The sequence below is a fragment of the Phycomyces blakesleeanus genome (genome assembly GCF_001638985.1).
Source record: "Phycomyces blakesleeanus NRRL 1555(-) unplaced genomic scaffold PHYBLscaffold_25, whole genome shotgun sequence".
Taxonomy (NCBI): domain Eukaryota; kingdom Fungi; phylum Mucoromycota; class Mucoromycetes; order Mucorales; family Phycomycetaceae; genus Phycomyces; species Phycomyces blakesleeanus.
The window spans coordinates 767,760-789,866 of record NW_017265158.1 but is presented as its reverse complement, the minus strand read 5'-3'; the positions used below and the strand labels follow the sequence as shown (position 1 = coordinate 789,866).

Sequence of the window (22,107 nt, the reverse complement as noted above, 5' to 3'; positions counted from 1 at the left end):
AACTTTAACATATATTTGTGGGCCAGTATCGACGCATTTGTGGCAAAGACTACTGGCTAATAGTAAAACAATGATGGCTGTATTTAAGATGAGGATTCTAAGCTTGCCAATAGACCTTTTATATATATATGCGTGCGTATTGCATAATTGGACAAACTTACAGGCAGTCTGACAAGACAGACTGCAAGTTAGCGTGACACCATTCTTACCTATATTTCTATGTTCTGCACATTTTTTTTGGCAGCTAATATAAGTAATATCATTATTAGCAACGACAGAATCAATGACTTTGCTATTGTCGGCGAGACTTCTTCGAAGGAGTCTTATTTTGCCTTGCCCGAGTTCAATTAGATTTTTAGTATTTAAGGAAAATTCTCTTCAGCCGTAGCTGTTAGTAAAACTGCAAATGCATACGGCGCTATGTGCAGTGAGAGGGAAAAAGCAATACCTTTTTTTTGAAATGCCGAAAATAGCAAACGCAATATTCTCGCTTTTTCTCTTAAATTAACCTTCTATAAAATGAAGAATCAAACCGAATGCACAAAAAAAATTGCAAAGGTCCCCACCAATGGACATAAAAACACGGACAACACAACTCGTGCAATCATTGTCCATGAGAGTGTTAAGAATGGCACTAGTCAGGTTGACATTGCCAAAAAAGTAGGTGTAAGCAAAGACGTGGTGAAACGTGTTCTTCAGAGCTATAAGAAAACGGGCACACATATGGCTGCACCACGTTCTGGCAGACCTTTGAAGTTGAATGAAAGAGACAAGAGAGGAATTATGCTTCAGATCAGTCGGGATCCAACACAGCCAATGAATAAGATTGCCAAAGCCTTGCCCACGCCTGTTTCTGACAAGACTTTGAGAAAGTTTCTTCGTAATGTTGGAGTATACTCTCCAAAGATGATTCAGAAACCAAAGATTTCAGAAATCAATTCTAAAGGGATTGCAATGGATCAAGGAACATCAATAGAAAACCAATGATTGAAACGTCGCCATCTAGTCTGATGAGTCCAAGATTAAGCTCGAGGAAAGCGATTGATTCGGGTACGTTCTCAGACCAAACGGCAACAGCTTTAAGCCTAACTTCGCTCCACCAACCGTGAAGTTTAAAAGGGACTCTATTATTGTCCGAAGGTGCTTTTATGGAAAGACTACCGGAGTTTTAGATGGCATGTTCGGAAATGTCGATTCCAAGAAGTATATTATAACCATGGAAAGAGTCTACCTCCCTTATTTAAAACCATTTAAAGAAAAATACAGCTGGAAATTTTTTTTCTTCAAGAGTATAGCGTTAGCTATTATGCGAGTGCAATAACAAAAGAATAAAAGAAGAAGAAAGAAGATAAAACCTTTGAACAACTGGCCACCTCAAAATCCAGATTTTTGAATCTAATCGAGCACCTCTGGGTATATTTCAAGTATAGAGTACATATGAATAGACCAAGCTTTAAAATAAGGGTTCTTCTATAACATAATAAAAATAATTAATTTTATCTTTAATTTGAGGTATTTTGAGATCTGTAAGTGGTATCTTTGCTTCTTTTCTTCAAGCATGAAAAATATATGTATTTTAGAGAACAAGCAGGGTATTAGAAAAAATGACTCGTTCTCCCTCTCATTGTGTAATATTATCTTTCCCACTTCTTCTTTAAGCTCTTGCTTAAAAACATTTTGTAAGTAATTTCGCGAATATATAATGAGAAATATATATAAAAAATGATGCCTTAAAAGTCTCTGAACAAAGAAAAACTTGGCCTCCTTTCAGAGACATTGTGATAAAAATACACCAAAACATGACTACCTATGTTTTGTATATGTCTCCAAGAAAAAGAACCGAAAGCTTACTCTGTAATTCCGTGAGATACAGCATAAAAATTCAATTGAGAATGATGACATAGATTATGATATGCGTTACAGGCTCTTTCCAGAAGCTATGACTCTTATTACTAAGTATTTTGAAGATAATTATAGCTATGCAATCTTCAACAATTTCCAACAAAAAAGTGGGCTTAACTATATTATGTATCAAGATGTTGAAAATATTAAGTAGTATATTGAAAAATTAGATGAGATAGAAGAGACATTTGATTATATTAGAGTTTTGCAAGAATTTGGTTTGTATGGTGTGTTCGAGCATAAACATCAAAGTTTTGCAATCTTTTCAATTTTACCCCAAGAAAACTCCGATAGTAAAATATACACTGTAGGAAATGGCAGGATTTATACCTCCGACCTCGTACCGAGTTACGAACTCGTAACTTTTATAGCCAATAGCATGCCTGTTTTAGCCTATTAGTTTTACTTTTTGTCAAATACGATTTATGGGATTTTCTATTATTTTGCATCTAAGCCAATAAAATATTCTAAATATGGCAGATCTATACCTTTTTAGGTATTTGTATTCTCTTTATGATTGGTTCAACAAATGCATGATGTTTTATATTGATTTTTTTTTGGTTTTTATTGATCAAAATAATACAAGTTAAACATAAAGAAGTATGCGAAGAAGAAGTACTAATTTTTATGATATTTAGTAACAGCTTAAGCTATACATTCATTAAATAATATACATATATCTATTTTTATGTGATACTTTTTACATTGTTTTATCTAAAAAAAAAGCTATTTTCTAAGTACTATGATATTGATGAAGGCATGTATATTTCTTAATTGATTCTTTTAATCAAAGAGTATAAACCTGCTTTGTGTTAACATTGTTATGCCTGATACCTACTTTTGAAAAAAACAGGAGAAAGATTCCATGCGATTCTCGAACTCTACCAAGATCTCTAATGAGCATGCGAGCAATCTTGACAACTAAATTATACTTGATGCAGATATTTTTCTGTCAATTCTTCTCAAGTTACTTTCTTTTGTCAACTTTGCTGATTCGTATTTTATAAATACTAGCTTTCATAGTTATTAAGTGTGTTCCTTTTAGAGACTTTTAATAATTTTAGACCTTGTGAAAAAAAAAGAAATAAAGAGAAATAAGAAAAAGACTTTACAGAATAAAAAAAAATCCATTAAAAAGCAATCGCGGTTATTCCTTTTTAGTAGCAAAGACTTCTTAAAGTTCAGATTAAAAATATATACTTGGTAGAATTAACAATTTTCGGAAAGTAATTCATGTTTTTTTGGTGTATAATTACTATATTTAGATAAAACTTTTCTTTATCACATAATTTTGAATTATACCGAGACCGCTGAAGAGCACCTTTAATAATAATAATAGGCACCTTAAAAACTGGCACATACTTTTATACCAACAAATCCAGATTAATACCCTATATCGTAGTGTTTTCTGACCAGTGCAACATTGCCTGATCCATATACCCTTTGTCATCAAGCAGCAAGGCCCCCTTAGATGCTGCTCCACTTGATCAATGGAGAGACTAATCGGTGTCTACTCAAAGCTAATCAAGCCCAAATCAAAGGGTGGCCGAAATGTCAGTTTTCTTGTTGAGCACTTTGCTATTCACAATTATACCAACACGCCAATCAGTGTTCACGACGAAATAAACATTATTCAACCAAAACCGTATGGTAGAGAAAGTTATATGTATTTTTCTAATGATCCTAGTGGTGCCCAGTTGTAAGAACCGTTTCATCGGTTTGTTCATTTGAACAATGATTTGGTGGAATGTGTAAGTGTCTCTAGTGTAAAAGATGTCTTAACTAGATACTATCGACAAACTTCAGGCATGGCCAATTTTGACTTGGTGATTCTAATGTTGTTGTTGCTGCTTGTGTGTGGGTGGTCTCAACAATATATTCCTTATGTATTTACCGAAGAAAGAAAAATGAGATCAGCCGTGGCAATCATTATGTGATGTTTACTTGCCCTTATAGAAAGTAAGTATAATATTTTTCAATATACAATCAAAATTTGCTTATATCTTTATTATTTATTTACTTTAGCAACTGTAATGCAATCTTCCACAGCTGGCTCATCGGTATAGTACAATTCTTCTTCCATCATAAGGATTCTCACGGCTCCTTGCATTTTCTTGCGTTAGTGGAGGTCATAAAGGAACATGATGCGGCTGGACAAGACTCATCAGTTCCTATTGTCAGACAGCGGCCACAAAGTAGCCGCACACCAGGCCGTCAAACGAACCAACTTATACAGTCCTAACCATAAACGATATTCATAATCAAGTTGGTCTAGTCCAATACCCGCCAAATGGAAACAAATTCTATGTAATTGTGCCCTATTATATCTTTAACAATAACATGCACATTACCAAAAGCAATTTTTCTATTTATAACCATTTTTTCATTTTACTTCAATATACCCCATATACCCCATATACTCCTTATTTCCTATATTATCTGCATCATATATATACCTTACGCGACTTTTAAATAAAATCAAGTTGCTAATTCATCAAGATAAAAAGATTATTTATCTAAAAAAAAACGTCTCGGTCATTCCATAAATAATTAATCTTAATAAATGTAAACATCTTTAATATTTAATAAACATACAATTCAATAGTTAAAGTGGTCATTATAACTTGCAAATATTTTCTCGGGTATCAGACCTATCATACAGCAACAACAAAATTAATTTCATGTCAGTTTTTTTTTGTTATTGATGTCATTACCATCTTACCACAACAAACGACGGATTTTATTGGCTTTTGACCAGAAAAAATAGCAATAATGTGCCTACTTTCGGTGCAATTGCCAGTCTTTATCCAGTCATGAATTAGTTTAGAATTTTGAACTATCCAAGTCTGATGATGAAGCAGAAATAATTCCATTTGCAGCGGTCGAAAGGCAGCACTGTAGTAGTACAGCACCACACAATCAACGGCAAGGGGTGTCATGGCAAGGATAGCCATCAAGCTCCTGGAATTATTACGGACGACCAGGTTCATAGCCTTCAGTAAATCCTTCAGCTATGGACGTGGAAGGGTGTCACGTTGCAGCTAAAAAGATAGCCACGCCATCAAGTCCGTTTTTTGGCGATGCCAATACTTTGTGTAGTTATTCTGTTTGTTACAGACATTCAATGCATATATTCATCATAATATAAAATATGTTATTAGTCATTGACCTCTATTTTTTCTTCTTATAACATACTTGATCCTACTGCTGTACTGACATTTACATAGTTTTGAGACATTTGGAAAAATAGAAGAAGAAAAATGTTAGGACAAACTTACGGACAGCCTAGCAAGATAACCTGGACAGCTTAAATATGCGTTATGTCACCCAGTAACGTGTTCAATAAAATGCCATTTTGGCGTGACAGCCTGGACAGCCTATAAATATGTGACGATACTTACGTCACCTGTTTTAGGCAAATGCTCATTTTTTTGGGAGGACTAGATAAATTAGCGACCTTTGCGCATTGGGGGTTTTCAAATATTTTTCCAAATGCCCGGTACTACTGACACGGGTGTTGTGTGTTCTCCAGCTTCGCCCACCCTGATTTATTTCCTTCTTCTCCGATCGTTTCTCTCCCTATTCTTCTCGTTCATCACTTCTACATATTCACTGTAGAAAAAAATCTACGAGTATTTGAAACAAGCTGCCTTATTTTGGAAAGAAATGGCAGATTTGTGAACACCATCTAGCATTTACCAAGTTTAGAATATCTCTATCCTATTTTGGCTCTAGGGAAATATTTTGAAGATGAAAGTCTCGTCGTCAACCCAGGAAACCATCTTGATTGCCGAATAAAGAGAACTACTTGCTTGATTAAAGAAAAATCAACTAGAGGGTCAAACAAACCCTATGGACTCTGTAACTTGGATCTGAGCTTATGCCAGAAACAGTCATACCTACTAATATTTCTTTTTAAGGTCTTCGCCAGCATACTCTGTGTATTACGTGAAAGCGCTAGGGTTGGTTTAATAGATAGCTTTCTATCTGGATTTAAATACTGTATACCAAAAGTAGCAAAATTCTTATATCTGTGTTTAAATTATTCATCGACTTAGAATAGGGAGACGATGGTTGTGATGAGAGAGAAAAAAACAACCATAATGACCTTGTTAACCTACATTTTTACGAATAATTGGCAAATAAAATATCTATATTAATATTTTCTATATATATTATGCTTTGTTTTCAATGTTTTACTTCTATAAAAGAATATTTATGTTATATTTACTTGTATTTGAGCTTATTTTATTAAAACAAGCATATCCAAAGAACAACCTAATATGTTTACCACTTCAATAATGCGCTTAAGAAAACATATACGTAAGATTCGCCATAAATAAAAGTTTGCAGAGGTATGGAGAACATTTTAAATTATATAGCCAAATAACAGACACAGTTTAACACACGAGTTTACCCTTTTGATAATTGTATCCCAATCCTTTAGGACAGATACTCTGGACAAACAGTTGTGTAGAGGTCCGGGTACTCTTGTATTAGAGCAAGCTTATTTTTGGTAGTTTACTTTTTATATTCTTTCTTTGGCTTTAATGTTATACCATGCAACCTTCTCGCAGTTGACTACTTGTCTTTTTCATATGGAGAAGTGTAACTTTTGAAGATTAACTTCCTTTTACTAATTATGAGAGTGTTTTTGAGAGTGATGAAGATCATACTAGCTTATATATAAGAGTAAAATAGGTGAAATGGAAGAAATTTAGCAAGAATGGGAAAGACAAATGCTCTTATTTACACTACACTCTTTGATGTGTTATGCTAATAATTGATATCATGTCAAATATAATGAGTTTTGCAAAGAACTAACTTATATTTATGGTTGCCGTTGTAGTACATATTAGCCAAGGGCCTCCTTCTATATTTTATGCTATGAAATTTGAAAAATTTAAGGTGAATATGTCTTCAAGAATCCAGAGGATAAGGTTCAGCTTTAAAGGCTTAGATAGCCGTTAAATCTTCAGCGGATAGCTTTAAAGGGAAGTGAAACATTAGAGGTACAATGTTTTCACAAATTTGGGAATTCACTTAGCCTACGCCTACGCCGATGGTTTAACGGATTAGATAGCAAACTGGCTATTCAAGTTGTGCTTATTTTATAAGAGAACATTTAAACCTTTTGACTATTCAAATACCCTTTCTTTATTGGTCTGTAAAACCTGTAATACACTGTGAAAGCGAGGTGTTAATGCTACAAGAAATAAGATGACAATTGCTTTGTCGACTTGGAGAGGAACCTATTGACCAACCACTCTCCAAAGATGTGATAAAGGCAAGCAAGCATACAAGCAGCAATTACCACAACAATCCAATCATTGTACCTAAATTAGTTTTTCTCTTTGAGACATTTAGACTTACAGGCAAAATACCTGAATAAGTGTCTACTTTATCTGAAAACTTACTTCTCTTTCTAAATTTAATTTCAATTCATTTAAAACACTTCTAAATTTGTCTCAATATCAAGTAGAAACACTGTCAAGTTCAAAGTCTATATAAAATAAAAGTAATTGAGTTTACCTTTTTAATTAATTTAACTTTTATACCTATTTTTTTTTAACTATCGAAAGTTGTGCAGATATAAGAAGCTGTTTTATTCTTAGTGCTCCAAATTCTTGTGCACTTTGATCTTAAGATAGCCAGATCAGAGCTGCAGAATAATTGATATGAAATAAAGAAGAAGAAAGATGTAAAGAAGTAAAGCCAGCGAGAAGTAAGAGAGCACAAAAGACAATAAAAAACACTCAACTTGGGAACAACGGTTATGAAAAAGATTAAACTAGAATAGATAATACGGCTGATAAGAATACATAGAAAAACCAATTCATATATAAAGTGTATAAAATTTTTTGAGAATAAGTAACTGTAGCTATTAAAAGTATAAGAATTAGGAATAGATTTCAGCAGGAAAAGAAACCCTAAAGAAATATTCGCTTTAGAAACTCGGGTAATCTTTATATATATATGAAATGCAGCAATATAAGACATAATCATCCATAATTGACACAGCTTCAGAGAGATGTGTATTTCTTGGGTTGATAGTGGGACGACGAATATTTCGGATATAATGAAAATGAAAAAAATTAGTAAAAACTTGTTGCCTGGGTGGCTCTATTGTTTCGGGAGCACTCATTTGCTTTTTGGGATGGAATTTTGCTACAAGGTCAAGAAGGACTTGACCAATAATTTATTCTTCCGGGATTTTGTAGGATGAGAGCAACGGTAGCGTGGTATATCAGACTTGTGCCGACAAAAATTTGGAAATTTTAACTGGTTGTAGATTCTTCTTAGTCAATAGTTCGCTCATTTTAATTGCTGCTGTCTGTATTTACAAAGACCATTAAAAAATATTATACTGGACTTTTGTATATGTTTGGTATTAATTGTCCCGTAAATAGATTGATATGCGTGAAGTATAGGGCTTTAACAGAGGACGATTTTTTGGCGCTTTAAGATCAAGTGCCTTTTTATTATTTTGAGATACCGCCGATCTCTTATTTTATTGTTTAATTTTATTTTAAAGATTGATGATGAAAAAGATCTTCCTTGAGTTGTCTTTATTTTATCCAGCCTATAAACTCCTACCTGTCCTTTTGTTTTGAGGTCTATATATACAGTATTTTGAATAGCCATTATATAAATATATTTTCTGTACAGAAGAGTATAAACATGGATTTGGTGTTTGTGATATAGTCCGATCGAAGATTTGGTGATCAATATATGCTTAATTCACACACAAATATGCTGTACCTGTGTATGTTGTGCATGTGTATAGTGCGTGTGTATGTGTGGTGTGTGTAAGGTAGAATTGTATTACTACTACAACAACTACTACTACTTCTACTACTAATAGTATTTGTTAATGAATACAAGATTTTGTAATCTGTTGCAATTTGTGAACACATACACAACTCAGCCAACCAAGGGGCAGAGATTCAAGCACACAATGACCTCACAAATTACGTCTGAGCCAAAGACCAATAGAAATTAGTATCTTCATCTACCATTCATTTCTCTCTCCATCTATATAATTATTCTGTCTAGTGTTTTCTGGCTATATATTTATTTATCGATTCATTTGATATTAAAGATCAATACACAATGGGGGTGTTTCAATTGTTAACAATAAATTATTATTATCATTATTTTTATTATCATTTTGTCTTGTTTCATATTTTCTTGCTTAAAGTATATTTGTGATGTAAAGATACACACAATTAGATATTATGTTTCTATTTACATGGTGTATTTACATGAGCCATAATTACCTTTTATACAAGCATATATATATATATATATCAAAGGTATATCAAATGTGTATCAGAAAATAAAATAATATAAAATAAAATAAAATCACACGAGATAATCAACTCTATACTTTGTTCATCAATCGATTCAATCAAATGCACTGAATATGTTATTCATTTTGCACATGAATGTGGTAACTTGGGGGACGGTGGGAATCATACGCTGGTAGTTGGTGTTCAGGAGAATATTCGATGGGTCGCATAAACTTTGGCTTAGTCAAAAGGGTGGTATCGTGAACAACTCTGGATTCTGTAAAGACCATCATGTCAGACGGAGTACGACCACCTGCAGGAAGTGTTCCCAGTGTGATTGGTATAACACACAAAAGTCGTTTTGTGGTCATAAACGGTCCATGGCGAACTTTGATAGAAACACTTATTTGGTAGGATAAACTGAGGTGGTGGGAATAGTTGAGGGTCGCTGTTGTCTTGAGGTTTGTGTTGTCGGAGATGAGGGGTACATTGAATTGGAGGAGGTATAGATTGTCTTTGTCTGCCAATCGACGCTCAACTCGACTGATCAACACAGCCTCGTTGCGGTAGAATGGTCCTCGCGATATTTTCATGAAGCGTTTGAGGGCAAGTTCGACGTGAGTGATGGCGGGCGTAAGTTTGGTAGGATCTGTTTGGCCACAAAAGCTTATCTCGATTGGGATCTTTTCTATTTCAAGTATATTAAAGGATGTGTTTACAAGAGACACACGAGCCGTCAGAGAGTGAGAAAGTTTTATTTCCTGGTTGTAGGGCTTGGGGACCTTTAGTGGACATGTTTCGAGTATGGGGTGGTATTGAAGGTTGAGAGGGGCAGTTTGGAACGGTCTCTCGCCGGGGCGCTCGATGGACCCAATGAGGCTAAATGTACAGGCGACCAAATGATGGCTAAAGGAAGGCGGGTAATTGACAAGAGGAAGCTCACACACAAATGGGAAAGAGTGTTGGCCTGCTTCCATAACTGTCCAAAGGGAGGACATTGGGCCCGTGACCTCTGGGGATGTTCCCCAAAGTAAAGTTCGTACACCAAATAATCGGCCTTCGGGTTTACTAGAGTCCCAGCCAAGAGTGTCGTAATTCAATTTCTCTAAAGAAGTAGACGATATAGAGATAAAATATAAGTATAAAATATACATTATATATTTTACACAACCAAAAAAAAAGCATGTGTTGGTAAACAAAAAATGTATTGATTACAAAACTCTAGAGTATTATTATTATTATTTAGCATAATGAAAATTGAGCTATATGTATGTATTACTCGACCTGCTGCCTTGAAAACAAGCTTCAAATGTTGGGCAGCCAATGGTTCTTTGAGTGTAACGCTCACAACACCTTCAAGAACTGCTCCCGGGTAGCACACAGCTTGTTGATTTCGATAATGGTGAGGAGATAATTTGATAGTAAATGAGATGGGAGGACGGATAAACTCTCGGGATCCCCTGGAGACATATCGTGGAGATGGTGTTGGTTCTGCAACAAGCACTTGTTGTGGCTGTTGAACAGCTGGAAGTGATACTGTTGACATGATTGATTTTTGAAAGCTATCAGTAGAATATTTTATTTTCTTCTTGTAGCTCACAAGAGAACAAGTGAATTATCAAGGAAGAGGTAGTTCAATGAATGTTATACTGATTAATTATTTAATTAAAGAAAGAAAGAAGTGTATATATATATATATAATTTAAGAAGGAGAGAAGAAGAAGAGAAGAAGAAGAGAAGAAGAAGAGAGGAAGAAGAGAGGAAGAAAGGTATACAGGATGTGTAAACTATTTATGAGTAATAATAATACTACTACTACTACTACTACTACTACTACTAATAATAATAATAATAATAATAATTTTTGGTTCAAATATATACAAATATAAATATACAGCTGTGGTAATTTTATTTTATATTAATGGATAATTCTTTTTCTTTCATCTTTTTTAGAGAGCAGAAATTTGAGTTTCTTTTTAGAGGCAAAGATTCCCTAAATTGAACTACTCCAGACGAAAGCAAATAAAAAGGCAGAGCTTTTCTGAGTCACACCAATAAGTATAAATGATCTTGGTATCACAGCCTTGCTTATCATAGACATTATTAATATTGTTATTATTATTTTTATACACACACACACACATATATATATATATATATATATCTATGTGTGAGTAGTCTAATTATCTAGTACAGTAGATCCGTTGTAAGATGGTAATGCCTTGAAGGGATGAGGAACCAGGGCACCTGCTATATCTCCCCACCATTCATCTGTACACTGACGATACCATTCGACTAATAAAATCAAGTATAAAAGAAATAAATAAAAATTACAGTTCAATTCAATTCAATTCAATTCAATTCAATTCAATTCAATTCAATTCAATTTAATTGATTTGGTTATTTTTTAATGCAAAAATAAATATACGAATAAATAAAAATAAAATACTTACTCGTCTTTCGGAGACCGTCATCGAACCCCATTCGGGGAGCCCAGCCCAGCTTTTCTAATTTGGAGCAATCTACCGCATATCGCTTGTCATTAAAGGCCCTGTCCTGGACAAATTCAAGGTGATCGTTCACTTGCTGCTCTTGTGTGTAGCCAAACATTCCAATAAGCCGTTTGGCCAACATAAGGTTCGAAATCTCGAAGGCTGAGCCGATATTGTAGGTTTCTCCCACAGATCCTTTGTGGAATATGACATCAAGTGCGTCGGCAACATCGGCTGCATACAAATATTTCCGGGAATTGTGTCCCTGACCGTGGATATAACTAGACAACGAAAAGAAAGCAACAACAACAAAAACGATTAGTAAATATTGCTATTGCTATTGTTAAAAGCAAGAATCCAAATATGCTTTCCATTCCAGAAAAGATTATTTTCTGTAGTGCTGTAGATAGCTTGTAGAATAACAAATAGATAATAAAAAAGACTTGCCATTTGCCGCGTCTGAGTAGACTACAGACAAACTTGGATGTGATCTTCTCTGGGTATTGGTACGGGCCATAGACATTGTTTGAACGTGTGATCATAATTGGAAGGCCAAATGACATGTGATAGGCCTTGACAAGACATTCAGCAGCAGCTTTGGTTGCAGCATAAGGGTTTGAGGGTGCAAGGATTGTGTCTTCTGCACAATCTGGCTGTAGCGATCAATAAATTTTAAAATAAAATAAGAAAAAAGCATTGTAATATTGATGAAAATTATTTTATTTTATTTCTTTAACAAACAAAAAAGAAAGCTTACTCTGCTGACGACCTCTCCATAAACTTCATCGGTACTGACATGGATAAATCGACGGACTTTGTGCACCTTGGCTGCCTCTAGCATTACATGTGTGCCCATTACATTGTTCCTGTTATAACAGTCAATTTTAGATTTTGGAATTTGTACTTTATATACACATATATAATTGTTGACATACTTTGTAAATTCAAACGAGTCCCCAAAGGAATTGTCGACATGTGTCTGTGCGGCTAGATGGAATATTATGTCAATCTTTTTCTCTTTGAGGATAAAGGCCATGAAATCGGACGATGTGATGTCACCCTATTAAATATAATCCAAAAACAAAAAACAAACAAACAAACAAACAGCAAGACATTGACATATCCAGTTACATATTATATAATATATAGAACAGATTGATAATTCGTAAAAGATATGAAAAAGAGAGAAAAAGAAGCAAAACAAAAAATAATTGCTTGGAATTTGAGAATCTAACCTTGATAAAGGTGTAATTGGGAAAATCCTTGATCATCTTGAGATTGTGCAGTGAGCCGCAATAATCGAGTTTATCTACAACATAAATATGGTATTCTGGGTACAAGACCACTAATTTCCTGACCAAGAAACTCCCACTAGTCGGATTCAACACAAAGTATATTATTAAACAACAGCATTCACAAACACACACCAACACACCAACACACCAACACACCAACACATAAACACAATACAATATTGTAAATGTATCAGTCTTTCAAGTGCTTGTTTTTATATATTATTATTATTATTATTATTATTATTGTCTTGTATCCAAATATATTTATCGAATAAATACATACACTACACTACACTGCACACTGCACACTGCACACTACACATATCTATATGTATATTTATATGTATATAAATGTGTGTGTGTGTGTGTAGTGTAGTGTAGTGTAGTGTAGTGTATGTATGGTGAATACATATATTATTATTATAATAATAGTAATAATTTACCAATACATTTACCAATATAAATATATAAATACACACACACATATATATATATATATATAGATAGATAGATATGTACATATATACATACATATATAAATATATGTATACTCACATGAATCCAGCACCTCCTGTCACTAGAATAGTCTTGACGTCCCTTAGGTCAGAAGGAAGTTCGGTAACCCGGCTACCAATATCGGTTCGATCGAATTCTCGGATGGTACGAGATAGGCGAGCATGATCATCTTTTAATACATCATCAAAAGTTGGATCAATAGAATTAGATGATGATGGCATTGCTAGATGGGATAATGCTGGTAAAGATGCCATCGAACAGTCAAATAAGTTTAAATTTTTTTTTATTATAATAATTTTTTATTTTTATTTATATATTTTATTTTTTATATTTTATTTTTGTAGGCTGTCTTTATCACCCACATTAAATTCATTACAGTGTTTCTTACTCAAGATTGAGACGATGTTAGTTAGTGTTTTTTTTTTGGACGAATGAAAATTAATTTCTAGACAATATTCTTACCTTTTTTGGACAGACAAAAAATGAGAATTGAGACACAAAAGAATAAAATTTGGGATAGAAAGGGGATCTAGTTGAGACAAGGTAAAAGAAAAAGGAGATTCTGATAAAAGGTACTAATAGAGTAGTTAATCGAATATAAAAATCACAGTCGATTAAGCTTGTCTTTTTTCTTTTGATAAGCATACAAAAAATACAAATATATATATATATATATATATATGTAAAGAGCATCTTCAGTAGTCCTCTTTAAATACATTTTTATATTGAACTTAAATATTTTAGTTAAAACTGGTACTCCCAGCAGTTTATTTTTTATTTTAAATAAAAATTCAAAATTGTGTGTTCTTTGTAACACAATGATTGCTGCTTCCTCTTCTCCAACTCTGTCTGATGTGGTAACTGCCCACCCATGGTATAGAATGTTGCTTTAAACAGACGGTAGTTTTATTTGCTTGTAATAGACATTAAACTAGATTTCCTTGGCCTTTACCACAGAAAATGATGAATTGAACTGCCGGGAAAGTGGCTGTGCTTGGCTTTATATAAATTAAAAGATAACTCACTACTGAATATGTTCTTATTCACTTCTTGAGCATCTTTTCTTTATTTCTTTCTTTTCAATGTTACCCTACGATGCGTCCTACGCTCTATCCTGCAGCAGAAGAGTTGATTCGAAATAAAAAGCAACAAAAATTAGACGAGCAAGAACAAGGTCTCCAAGAAAAAGCTTTACTTTTACTAAAAGAAAAAGTAAATTGAAACATTCATCGGAGTGTACCCTATGTATTAAGCAAGAAACTAGTGTTCATCGTTATTTTATTATTTAGGACACAAGCACAATAATACTCTTGGTGAGTTGAGAGCAAAGAAAGCTGCTTATGTTCTCGTTGTTTGCAACTCATGTGGAGCTCAAGGTCATTCAACTAAAAGAAGTCCTATATGCCCAAACCATGACATGACTTTGCTACAGTTGTTAAATAGGGATCTTGGCCCTCATCAACGATATACCTTGTCCATTACTCTCGATTCCTTTATCTCCAATAATGATCATATACAACGTGCTCGAGGCAGAATTATCGTGCAATCGTCTTTCTTGCGCGAGGTGGTGTATAACGCACAGCCTTTTTATCAATTACTATATCCTTTGAGGCGTCTCAGATTTATCAACTGATTTAGTTGATCAAGATTTCTGGTACCGAGTTTACAGAGCAATTTATGGTCGTTTAACGATAGTATAGTTGCCACACCATTACCCTAGACTACAACATCTTCAGGCATTATATACAGAGCCGATGCAAACTAACGGAGTTAATCTTACTGTCAGCTTGAATGGCCTTAAAAATTATGGTGCGGTAGTATCTTCTGCATGCATGACTATTGCGACTACATACAACAACTGCTATGTAAAAAAAATTGAAAATATAATAGCAAACTATTTTATTTATATAACAAGAACGAATTTCAGGATAAAATATTATTATTGCTCAATTTATTTACATATATATATATATGATAAGCTTATATCAAATTTTAGTATCTTTCCATAATGGCAATAGAGAACATCGTATATGAACATTTACTGTATTAATAATTTCACTCACCCTATTCCCCCAACTAAACTTTTACTTGTATGTGCCAGTCTTTTTTTTTGGGGAGTTAGGTATAAGTATGAGAATGATCAATATCTACGTGACGGGTAAAGAGCTTAAAACAGTAATCGGGTGTTTGGTCAATAAAGCAAATTAATAAAAAAAAATATACTCATTCTTTTTTGGTTTCTTTTGTAAAGAATAAATAGAACATTTATTAGATTTCAAGATATTAATATCCTAATTTAACTAGCTTTTATGTAAATACATTATATATATATACCGAATATCCCTTTGAGCATATTATCCTTTACGTCAGAGTATATGTACTTGGTATCATTTTAATTCCTTTGATAAAAAATAATAATAATCTATCTAACTACAGTGTTTCTACTTGAGTTTGAGATAAAACAATTTAGCTTAGACAACATAGACACTTATTCAGGTATTTTGCCTATATGTCTAAATGTCTCAAAGAGACAAACTAATTTAGGTACAATGATTGGATGGTTGTTGCTTGTCTGCTTGACTTTATCACATTTTTGCAAAGCAGTTGGTCGATAGGTTCCTCTCCAAGTTGACAAAGCAACTGTCATCAAATTTTTTCAGCATTAACATCTCGCTGCCACAGTGTATTACAGGTTTTACAGACCAATAAAGAAAGGGGATTTGGATCGTCAAAAAGTTCAAATTTTCTTTTATTAAATAAGCACAACTTGAATATTTCTTTTTGACATGTATTCAATTCTCGGTGTGGCTAATATTCACTATATATAATGTTTTTCGAAATCTAACTGCTGAAGATGTTCTTAATGAACCCGAGTACTTGTCTAGAAATAAAAAATACAAAATTCAAGTCTAACTGCTTTCTAAAGATCTGATAAAATCAAGCGAACAAGTAGCAGCAACAACGACAATCCAATAATTTTATCGAAAATAGTTTGTCTCTTTGAGATATTTAGACTGATAGATAAAAAAAGCCAGAATAAATGTCTACTTTGTCTAAGCTAATTTTTTTTTGTCTCAAACTCAAGTAGAAACACTGTATTAAAATTATTAGTGTTTAATTACCGCGTCGGATTCAAAATAACTTGCGATTTGAGTTTGAATAATATTTTCTCAGACTCACAATTACGGCGCTCATTTTTTTTAAAAAAAAAAACTTATTTGATCCAAGTCTATCAGTAGTTTATTTGTTTATTGATTTTTTTTATAAAGTGAAAGAACAATAAAAAACTCTAAAGGGTCATGTGCATTTGCCATTATATCATATTAGTAAAAATCCAGTATTTAGGAACACTGTAATTAAGGAGAAGAAGAGGACTATTGCCAAAAAAATCCCTTATTTTTGTTTTACTTTTATTTTAAATCCTTCCTATTTATTGCTGGTACTTTTGTTGTTGGATTCTGTATAGTTTTGTACATATATAAAAGGTGTTTATAGTAGAATCGTTGCTTGTATTTTTGTAAATCGCCTTTTGGATGATTATTTCATGTTTTGCACTGACAAGCGTATAGTACAGTCTTTTCATTGACTTATTTTGTATGTAACATTTGTTCATTTTTGCCAATAAATATGGTTGCTAGATTTATTCTTTTTTACAATTAAAATTAAAAAATATTGCTGTTGCTTGTTACTGCTATTAGTTTACCTTGAAGCTAAAATAAGGTCACATGATAATGCAATTCATGGGCTCTATTGAAACAATAACCAAAGTATCTCAATACAAAAAAAAAGAAGAAAGAAGAAAAAAAGGCTGATATGTATGATGCACATCGAGCATACTTCTTTTTCTTTTAATTTTTGGTTAATATCTTTAAATATTTTTAAAATATATTTCAATTATTATTATTATTTTAAAAAATAATTAATAATAATAATAATAGTTAATTGTTTTAGGTGTGCCTGGGCTTTTGGTTCTATTTCTAATTTGCACTTTTTTTTTGATTTTTTTGGTTTATTATTTTATTATTTAATGTAATCTTGTTATCTAGTGGATAGAATATTTTTAGATATAGTGTTGACTATTAAAATAAGATGTAATTGGTCAATTGTTCTTTATTATAGGTACCAAGGCTTGGCTTGGCTTGACTTTTCTTCTTCTTCTTCTTCTTCTTATTCCTAAAAAGCACAAACAAGATATATATATATATATATACTTGTTTAGGTAGATAGAAAAAGAAATAGAAATAAATGTATCTAAAGGAGAGGAGCAAGAATGTGAAAGTCAAAAAAAAACTTGTATATCATTAATGGTGAAGAAATATATATGTTGTGTAATAATCTAATACATTTACCCTGCATATAAGGAGCTTTGTGTGTAGTGTGTTATAAGTAAGTGAAGGTCTGTCCGGCTAGATATATGCTTATCTAGATCTTGCATGCTTTATTTTATTTAATTTTATTTGTTTATTTTTGAGTGGCAATGTTGCTTTGCTTTAAAATACCAAAAAGAGATAGAACCCAGAAAATTATGAAAACAGCCAAAAGAATGTCTTTGTTCCAGCGTAATATATTGTGGCGTACTAGTAAGATATTAATGATTTGATATATGTATGTATGTATGTATGTATTTGTTTGTTTGTTATAGGACAACTAACAGTATATCTTCATTGCTTTTGCCTTATTCCTTTTCTTGCTAAATGTACAGACATAAATTATACATATAATCGATTGATTGTTTTCAATGTTATAGTCATTCTATGCACACACTTTCATATGTATAATTATAATTATTTTTTTAAGATTTATTTTGTGTGTATAATATACATATATATATATAATTTTAATAGGTGTTGTATTGTAATACTATGATTCTATAGAAGAATATCGTAATTACAGGCACAAATCACCAAACGATAGCCAAAAATAAAAAAGAAAGGGGGGAATAAGAAATAATGATAATAGAGCAAGTTGCTTTTTTGTGCTATATAAAAATTCTTATTGTTGTTTTATAGCAATTATCACGTTTTGCTATTATAATAGATTTCTTTAAAGAAAATAGAATACAGCACGTTTTCGTATGTATCCTCGTTGGTTCTTGCAAGTAGTCCACACCAACCTCGATACACACCATTCCATGTTTGTGTGTCTAGATCTGTGCGCAAAGACCCCATTTGACCTTACCCAGAGACCACAGGCTTTAATTATAAATATTTAATTATAGAAAACCATAAGGGCTGTATAGCTTGGGTTGTACGTCCCTTCTAATAAATGGCTCATTAAAGTTTGGATGTGTATCTTAATTTTTTATATAAATAACATTGTAACCAATACCCTGTTTGATCTCTTTATTTATTTTTATTTTTATTTATTTATATATATACTTCAAATTTCAAATTACTTTTCCTTTCTCTTTCTCTTTCTCTTTCGCTTTTAAAACATCTTTACCAGAATCATGAATTCTGATTCTATTCTATCCATCAAGGATGCTACTGGTAGACACCTTAGCCTACTGAATGAACCAAATCATTCACATAAAATCATCAGCCCTATTCCAAAAAACGGAATGCGTAGAAAATACCACTGTGCATTTAGTGGATGCTATAAGAGCTTTACTACCAGGTAGAACCATCTCTCTACTTTTTTTTTTGGTTTATTGATTTTATTGATGTATTCAACATATACGTAGATGTACTTACTCTGTATAAAATACATTTACGTATCCATAGTGGACATCTTGCCCGACATAACCGGATTCACACTGGTGAAAAGAACTTTGGCTGCCTGCACCCCGGCTGTCTTTCTAGATTCTCTCGCCAGGACAACATGATGCAACACTACCGAACCCATATTTCTCCCAGATCGCGTAGATACCAACGAGCATCACCTACCCAACCTTTGCACCAGTCAAATCCACCACTTGAATGGATCAGTTCTCGTCACCAGCCATCTCTTCAAATCCACATTCATAACCCTAACGACAATAGCAACCATATCAACAACATACCTAGACAGCTTTCAGGAAAATTAGTCAAAATAGTCAAACCACAGCCAATTAAGCCGGTTGTCTACGATTATAAACCCCAGCGCCTACACTCTAATCATTCAGTCTGTTCCTCAGCATCGTCTGCCTCATTCCCTCTTTCTCCGCCAATACCTCATCACTCCTCATCATTCCAGAACACCAAAATCAATCATCTTGATCTGCCTCCCTCACGCCACATGTCATACTCTCAAATTGTCAACACCATTGGTTAAGCACACACACATATAAGAAAAAGACACCAGGATAATAGTGGACATTCGTATTTTCCTTTTATTGGTTTATTTTTTTGTACATATTACAAATGTATCAAAATGTGTACATCCGAACGAAATCATTTCTTTATGCATTATGGTCAGCAATTTCATTATATTATATTGGCCAAGTTATTCATTTGTACCCAAAAACAATACCCTACATACACGCACGCACGCACGCACGCACACACACACACAGAAACAACAACAACAACAAACAATCACAAGGTTTATACACTATATTTTACATGTACCTTTCTTCTTCTTTTTACGTTATTTTCTATAGATCATTTACTCACTTATTCACATACACATTCACATACAAGCATATACAAACATATACATATACAGACATATGCATATATAAATATAAATATATATATATATATATATATATATATGCTTGTGTTTAAAATACTTCTTTTCTTTTCCTTTTGTTACAATCACCTCTGATTTATTTTCTGTATGCTTTTCTTCTTCTTACTACTCTTTTCCTTAACAAGCAATCATGACATACATACACACACACATAAATACGTTCATATAAACTATGTTTACTACATACACGAATGTATTACAATTACAATTATAATTACAATTACAATTACAATTACAATTACAATTACAATTACAATTACAATTACAATTACAATTACAATTACAATTACAATTACAATTACAATTACAGTTACAGTTACAATTACAATTACAATTACAGTTACAGTTACAATTATAATAATAATTATAATAATAATGATAATGATAATGATAATAATTAATATATTTACAAAATAAAATGGTGATAATGAGTTGGTGGGACAAAATTCTGCCACAATCAGCCTTTCACCCTGTTAAATTACAATAGGAAATCTAAAAAACGAATATTGAAAAAGTATAAAATAATAAGCAAATAAGGGGTAAAAAGAAAAAAGAAAGAAAATGACCCAGAGAACTAATGAACCTGAGCTGAATATAGATATAGAAGCAATAAATCAATGAATAAACAGATAATTAAGATAGGAAGAGCAGTAACAACAAATCAAGGGGGGAATTGATACACATTCTTCTGTTTGGTTTGCCCACAGCTTGTGCGAGCTTCTTTACATATATACATATATTTGGGTGTGGCATTCTTATAATATTTAGATTGTCTGGATCCATGCCTTTAGTAATTAAAACCCTGTTCTTTTTAAAACAAGCAAAGAGAGCGAATAAAGATCTACTTGTAATTGACCAGGTTTCATATAGATCTATAGATGATTATCAGTTTCTCTCTAGAAAACATATATAAATATATAAATATATAAAGGAAAACAGGAATAATTCCTTTAATATCTTGGTTGATAATAAGGAGGGCTGCCTTTTTTCTTTCTTTCTTTCTTTTCTTGGCTTTGTTTTTGATGGCAGTATTACTCTATTATTTTAAATACAGAAATTATATACAAAAGCCTTGGCGGTTTATACTCGTTCTTCTGGTTCTTTTGCTTCATGTATATATAAATATGGGAATTATTATTATTATTATAAATAAATAAATAAATAAATTAAAAATAAAAATAAAAAGCCAAATAATAATAAAGGGGGGGTCGTGGGGGAGAAGTATGAATCCTTGTTTGTTTTTGACTTTTTGTTTTTCTTTTGATTGTGTATTTTGTAGGCTAGTTATTTTAGATGGCTAGGAGCGTTGTGAAATAATGTCTTCCACATGTATGCTTCTGATAATAGCAACTCCACATCCTTTTCTACCCATCCTTGGGTTGGCAATTGCTGTAAAAATATCATCACGCCCTATAAAAAGATAAGATAATAAAAAGGTCATTTTTACTTGTCTTGTCTTGTCTTGTCTTGACCTTTCTTTTTCTAAATTGCACCCTTACTTGAAAATCCAACTTTTGAAGTTGATCGGACCACTTTACTAGAAAGGCAGCACAAACATACACATGGAACTCTGAAAACCCTTCTGAAGATCCTTCGGCCAAATATGTGTCCCACATCCGAATTGTGCTCTTCAAAGGCAACTCTCTCATTAAAAGGCAATTCATCCACCTAAAGGCAAACTGAATAAATTCAATGCCCTCTTGCTGTAAGTGGCTGGCCAGGCGCACTTCAAATAGAATAAACACCCCCCCCCCCCCCCCCACTTTTGTGTTAGCCAAAGAACAAAAAAAAAAGCATATTCACTGTGTAAGATAATTCAGTCCTACCATCAATGCGGCACACAAGTTCTTTAAGAGTCGAAATTTGTCGCTGAATACCAGGTTGCGCAAATGTATAGTTGTCCTAAACAAGAACAGCCAAAAACAAAACACAGAAAAA

The 22,107-nt window shown here is 32.9% G+C and overlaps 7 protein-coding genes across 7 annotated transcripts in view; 3 read left to right on the top strand and 4 right to left on the bottom strand.

Annotated features, from left to right (window-relative positions):
- Nucleotides 1-519: 519 nt before the first annotated feature.
- PHYBLDRAFT_183279 (Homeodomain-like DNA binding domain-containing transcription factor) lies at nucleotides 520-1,192 on the top strand (the record flags this gene model as incomplete). The annotated part of the gene is made up of 2 exons (XM_018438745.1): nucleotides 520-1,050; nucleotides 1,112-1,192. The coding sequence occupies one exon, from the start codon at nucleotides 520-522 to the stop codon at nucleotides 985-987; it is 468 nt and encodes a 155-aa protein (XP_018286546.1). The 3' UTR covers nucleotides 988-1,050; nucleotides 1,112-1,192.
- A 2,693-nt stretch (nucleotides 1,193-3,885) lies between these two features.
- Nucleotides 3,886-5,167, bottom strand: PHYBLDRAFT_183278 (hypothetical protein). Its single transcript, XM_018438744.1, has 4 exons — nucleotides 5,098-5,167; nucleotides 4,625-5,006; nucleotides 4,498-4,553; nucleotides 3,886-4,418 (listed from the first exon to the last, which is right to left on the bottom strand). The coding sequence occupies exons 2-3, from the start codon at nucleotides 4,890-4,892 to the stop codon at nucleotides 4,501-4,503; spliced, it is 321 nt and encodes a 106-aa protein (XP_018286545.1). The 5' UTR covers nucleotides 4,893-5,006; nucleotides 5,098-5,167; the 3' UTR covers nucleotides 3,886-4,418; nucleotides 4,498-4,500.
- Nucleotides 5,168-9,331: 4,164 nt separating this feature from the next.
- PHYBLDRAFT_150676 (hypothetical protein) lies at nucleotides 9,332-10,740 on the bottom strand (the record flags this gene model as incomplete). The annotated part of the gene is made up of 2 exons (XM_018432532.1): nucleotides 9,332-10,299; nucleotides 10,479-10,740. The coding sequence occupies 2 exons, from the start codon at nucleotides 10,738-10,740 to the stop codon at nucleotides 9,332-9,334; spliced, it is 1,230 nt and encodes a 409-aa protein (XP_018286544.1).
- Nucleotides 10,741-11,373: 633 nt separating this feature from the next.
- Nucleotides 11,374-13,718, bottom strand: PHYBLDRAFT_23839 (hypothetical protein; the record flags this gene model as incomplete). Its single annotated transcript, XM_018439821.1, has 7 exons — nucleotides 11,374-11,489; nucleotides 11,648-11,967; nucleotides 12,110-12,339; nucleotides 12,453-12,552; nucleotides 12,622-12,746; nucleotides 12,922-13,057; nucleotides 13,537-13,718. The coding sequence occupies 7 exons, from the start codon at nucleotides 13,716-13,718 to the stop codon at nucleotides 11,374-11,376; spliced, it is 1,209 nt and encodes a 402-aa protein (XP_018286543.1).
- An 874-nt stretch (nucleotides 13,719-14,592) lies between these two features.
- On the top strand, nucleotides 14,593-15,547 carry PHYBLDRAFT_173492 (hypothetical protein; the record flags this gene model as incomplete). The annotated part of the gene is made up of 4 exons (XM_018437045.1): nucleotides 14,593-14,709; nucleotides 14,795-15,064; nucleotides 15,198-15,362; nucleotides 15,494-15,547. The coding sequence occupies 4 exons, from the start codon at nucleotides 14,593-14,595 to the stop codon at nucleotides 15,545-15,547; spliced, it is 606 nt and encodes a 201-aa protein (XP_018286542.1).
- A 3,677-nt stretch (nucleotides 15,548-19,224) lies between these two features.
- PHYBLDRAFT_9471 (C2H2-type zinc finger transcription factor) lies at nucleotides 19,225-19,377 on the top strand (the record flags this gene model as incomplete). The annotated part of the gene is made up of 1 exon (XM_018443864.1): nucleotides 19,225-19,377. A coding segment is annotated over one exon (153 nt), but the record flags the coding sequence as incomplete, so codon positions are not given.
- A 1,901-nt stretch (nucleotides 19,378-21,278) lies between these two features.
- Nucleotides 21,279-22,107, bottom strand: part of PHYBLDRAFT_183276 (hypothetical protein) — a 3,696-nt gene continuing 2,867 nt past the window's right edge. The window contains exons 12-13 of the mRNA XM_018438743.1: nucleotides 21,669-21,895; nucleotides 21,279-21,579 (exon numbers count right to left, since the gene is read on the bottom strand). Of these exons, the coding sequence (XP_018286540.1) occupies nucleotides 21,454-21,579; nucleotides 21,669-21,895 (353 nt within the window). The 3' untranslated portion in view covers nucleotides 21,279-21,453. The remainder of the gene's footprint in view (nucleotides 21,580-21,668; nucleotides 21,896-22,107) is intronic.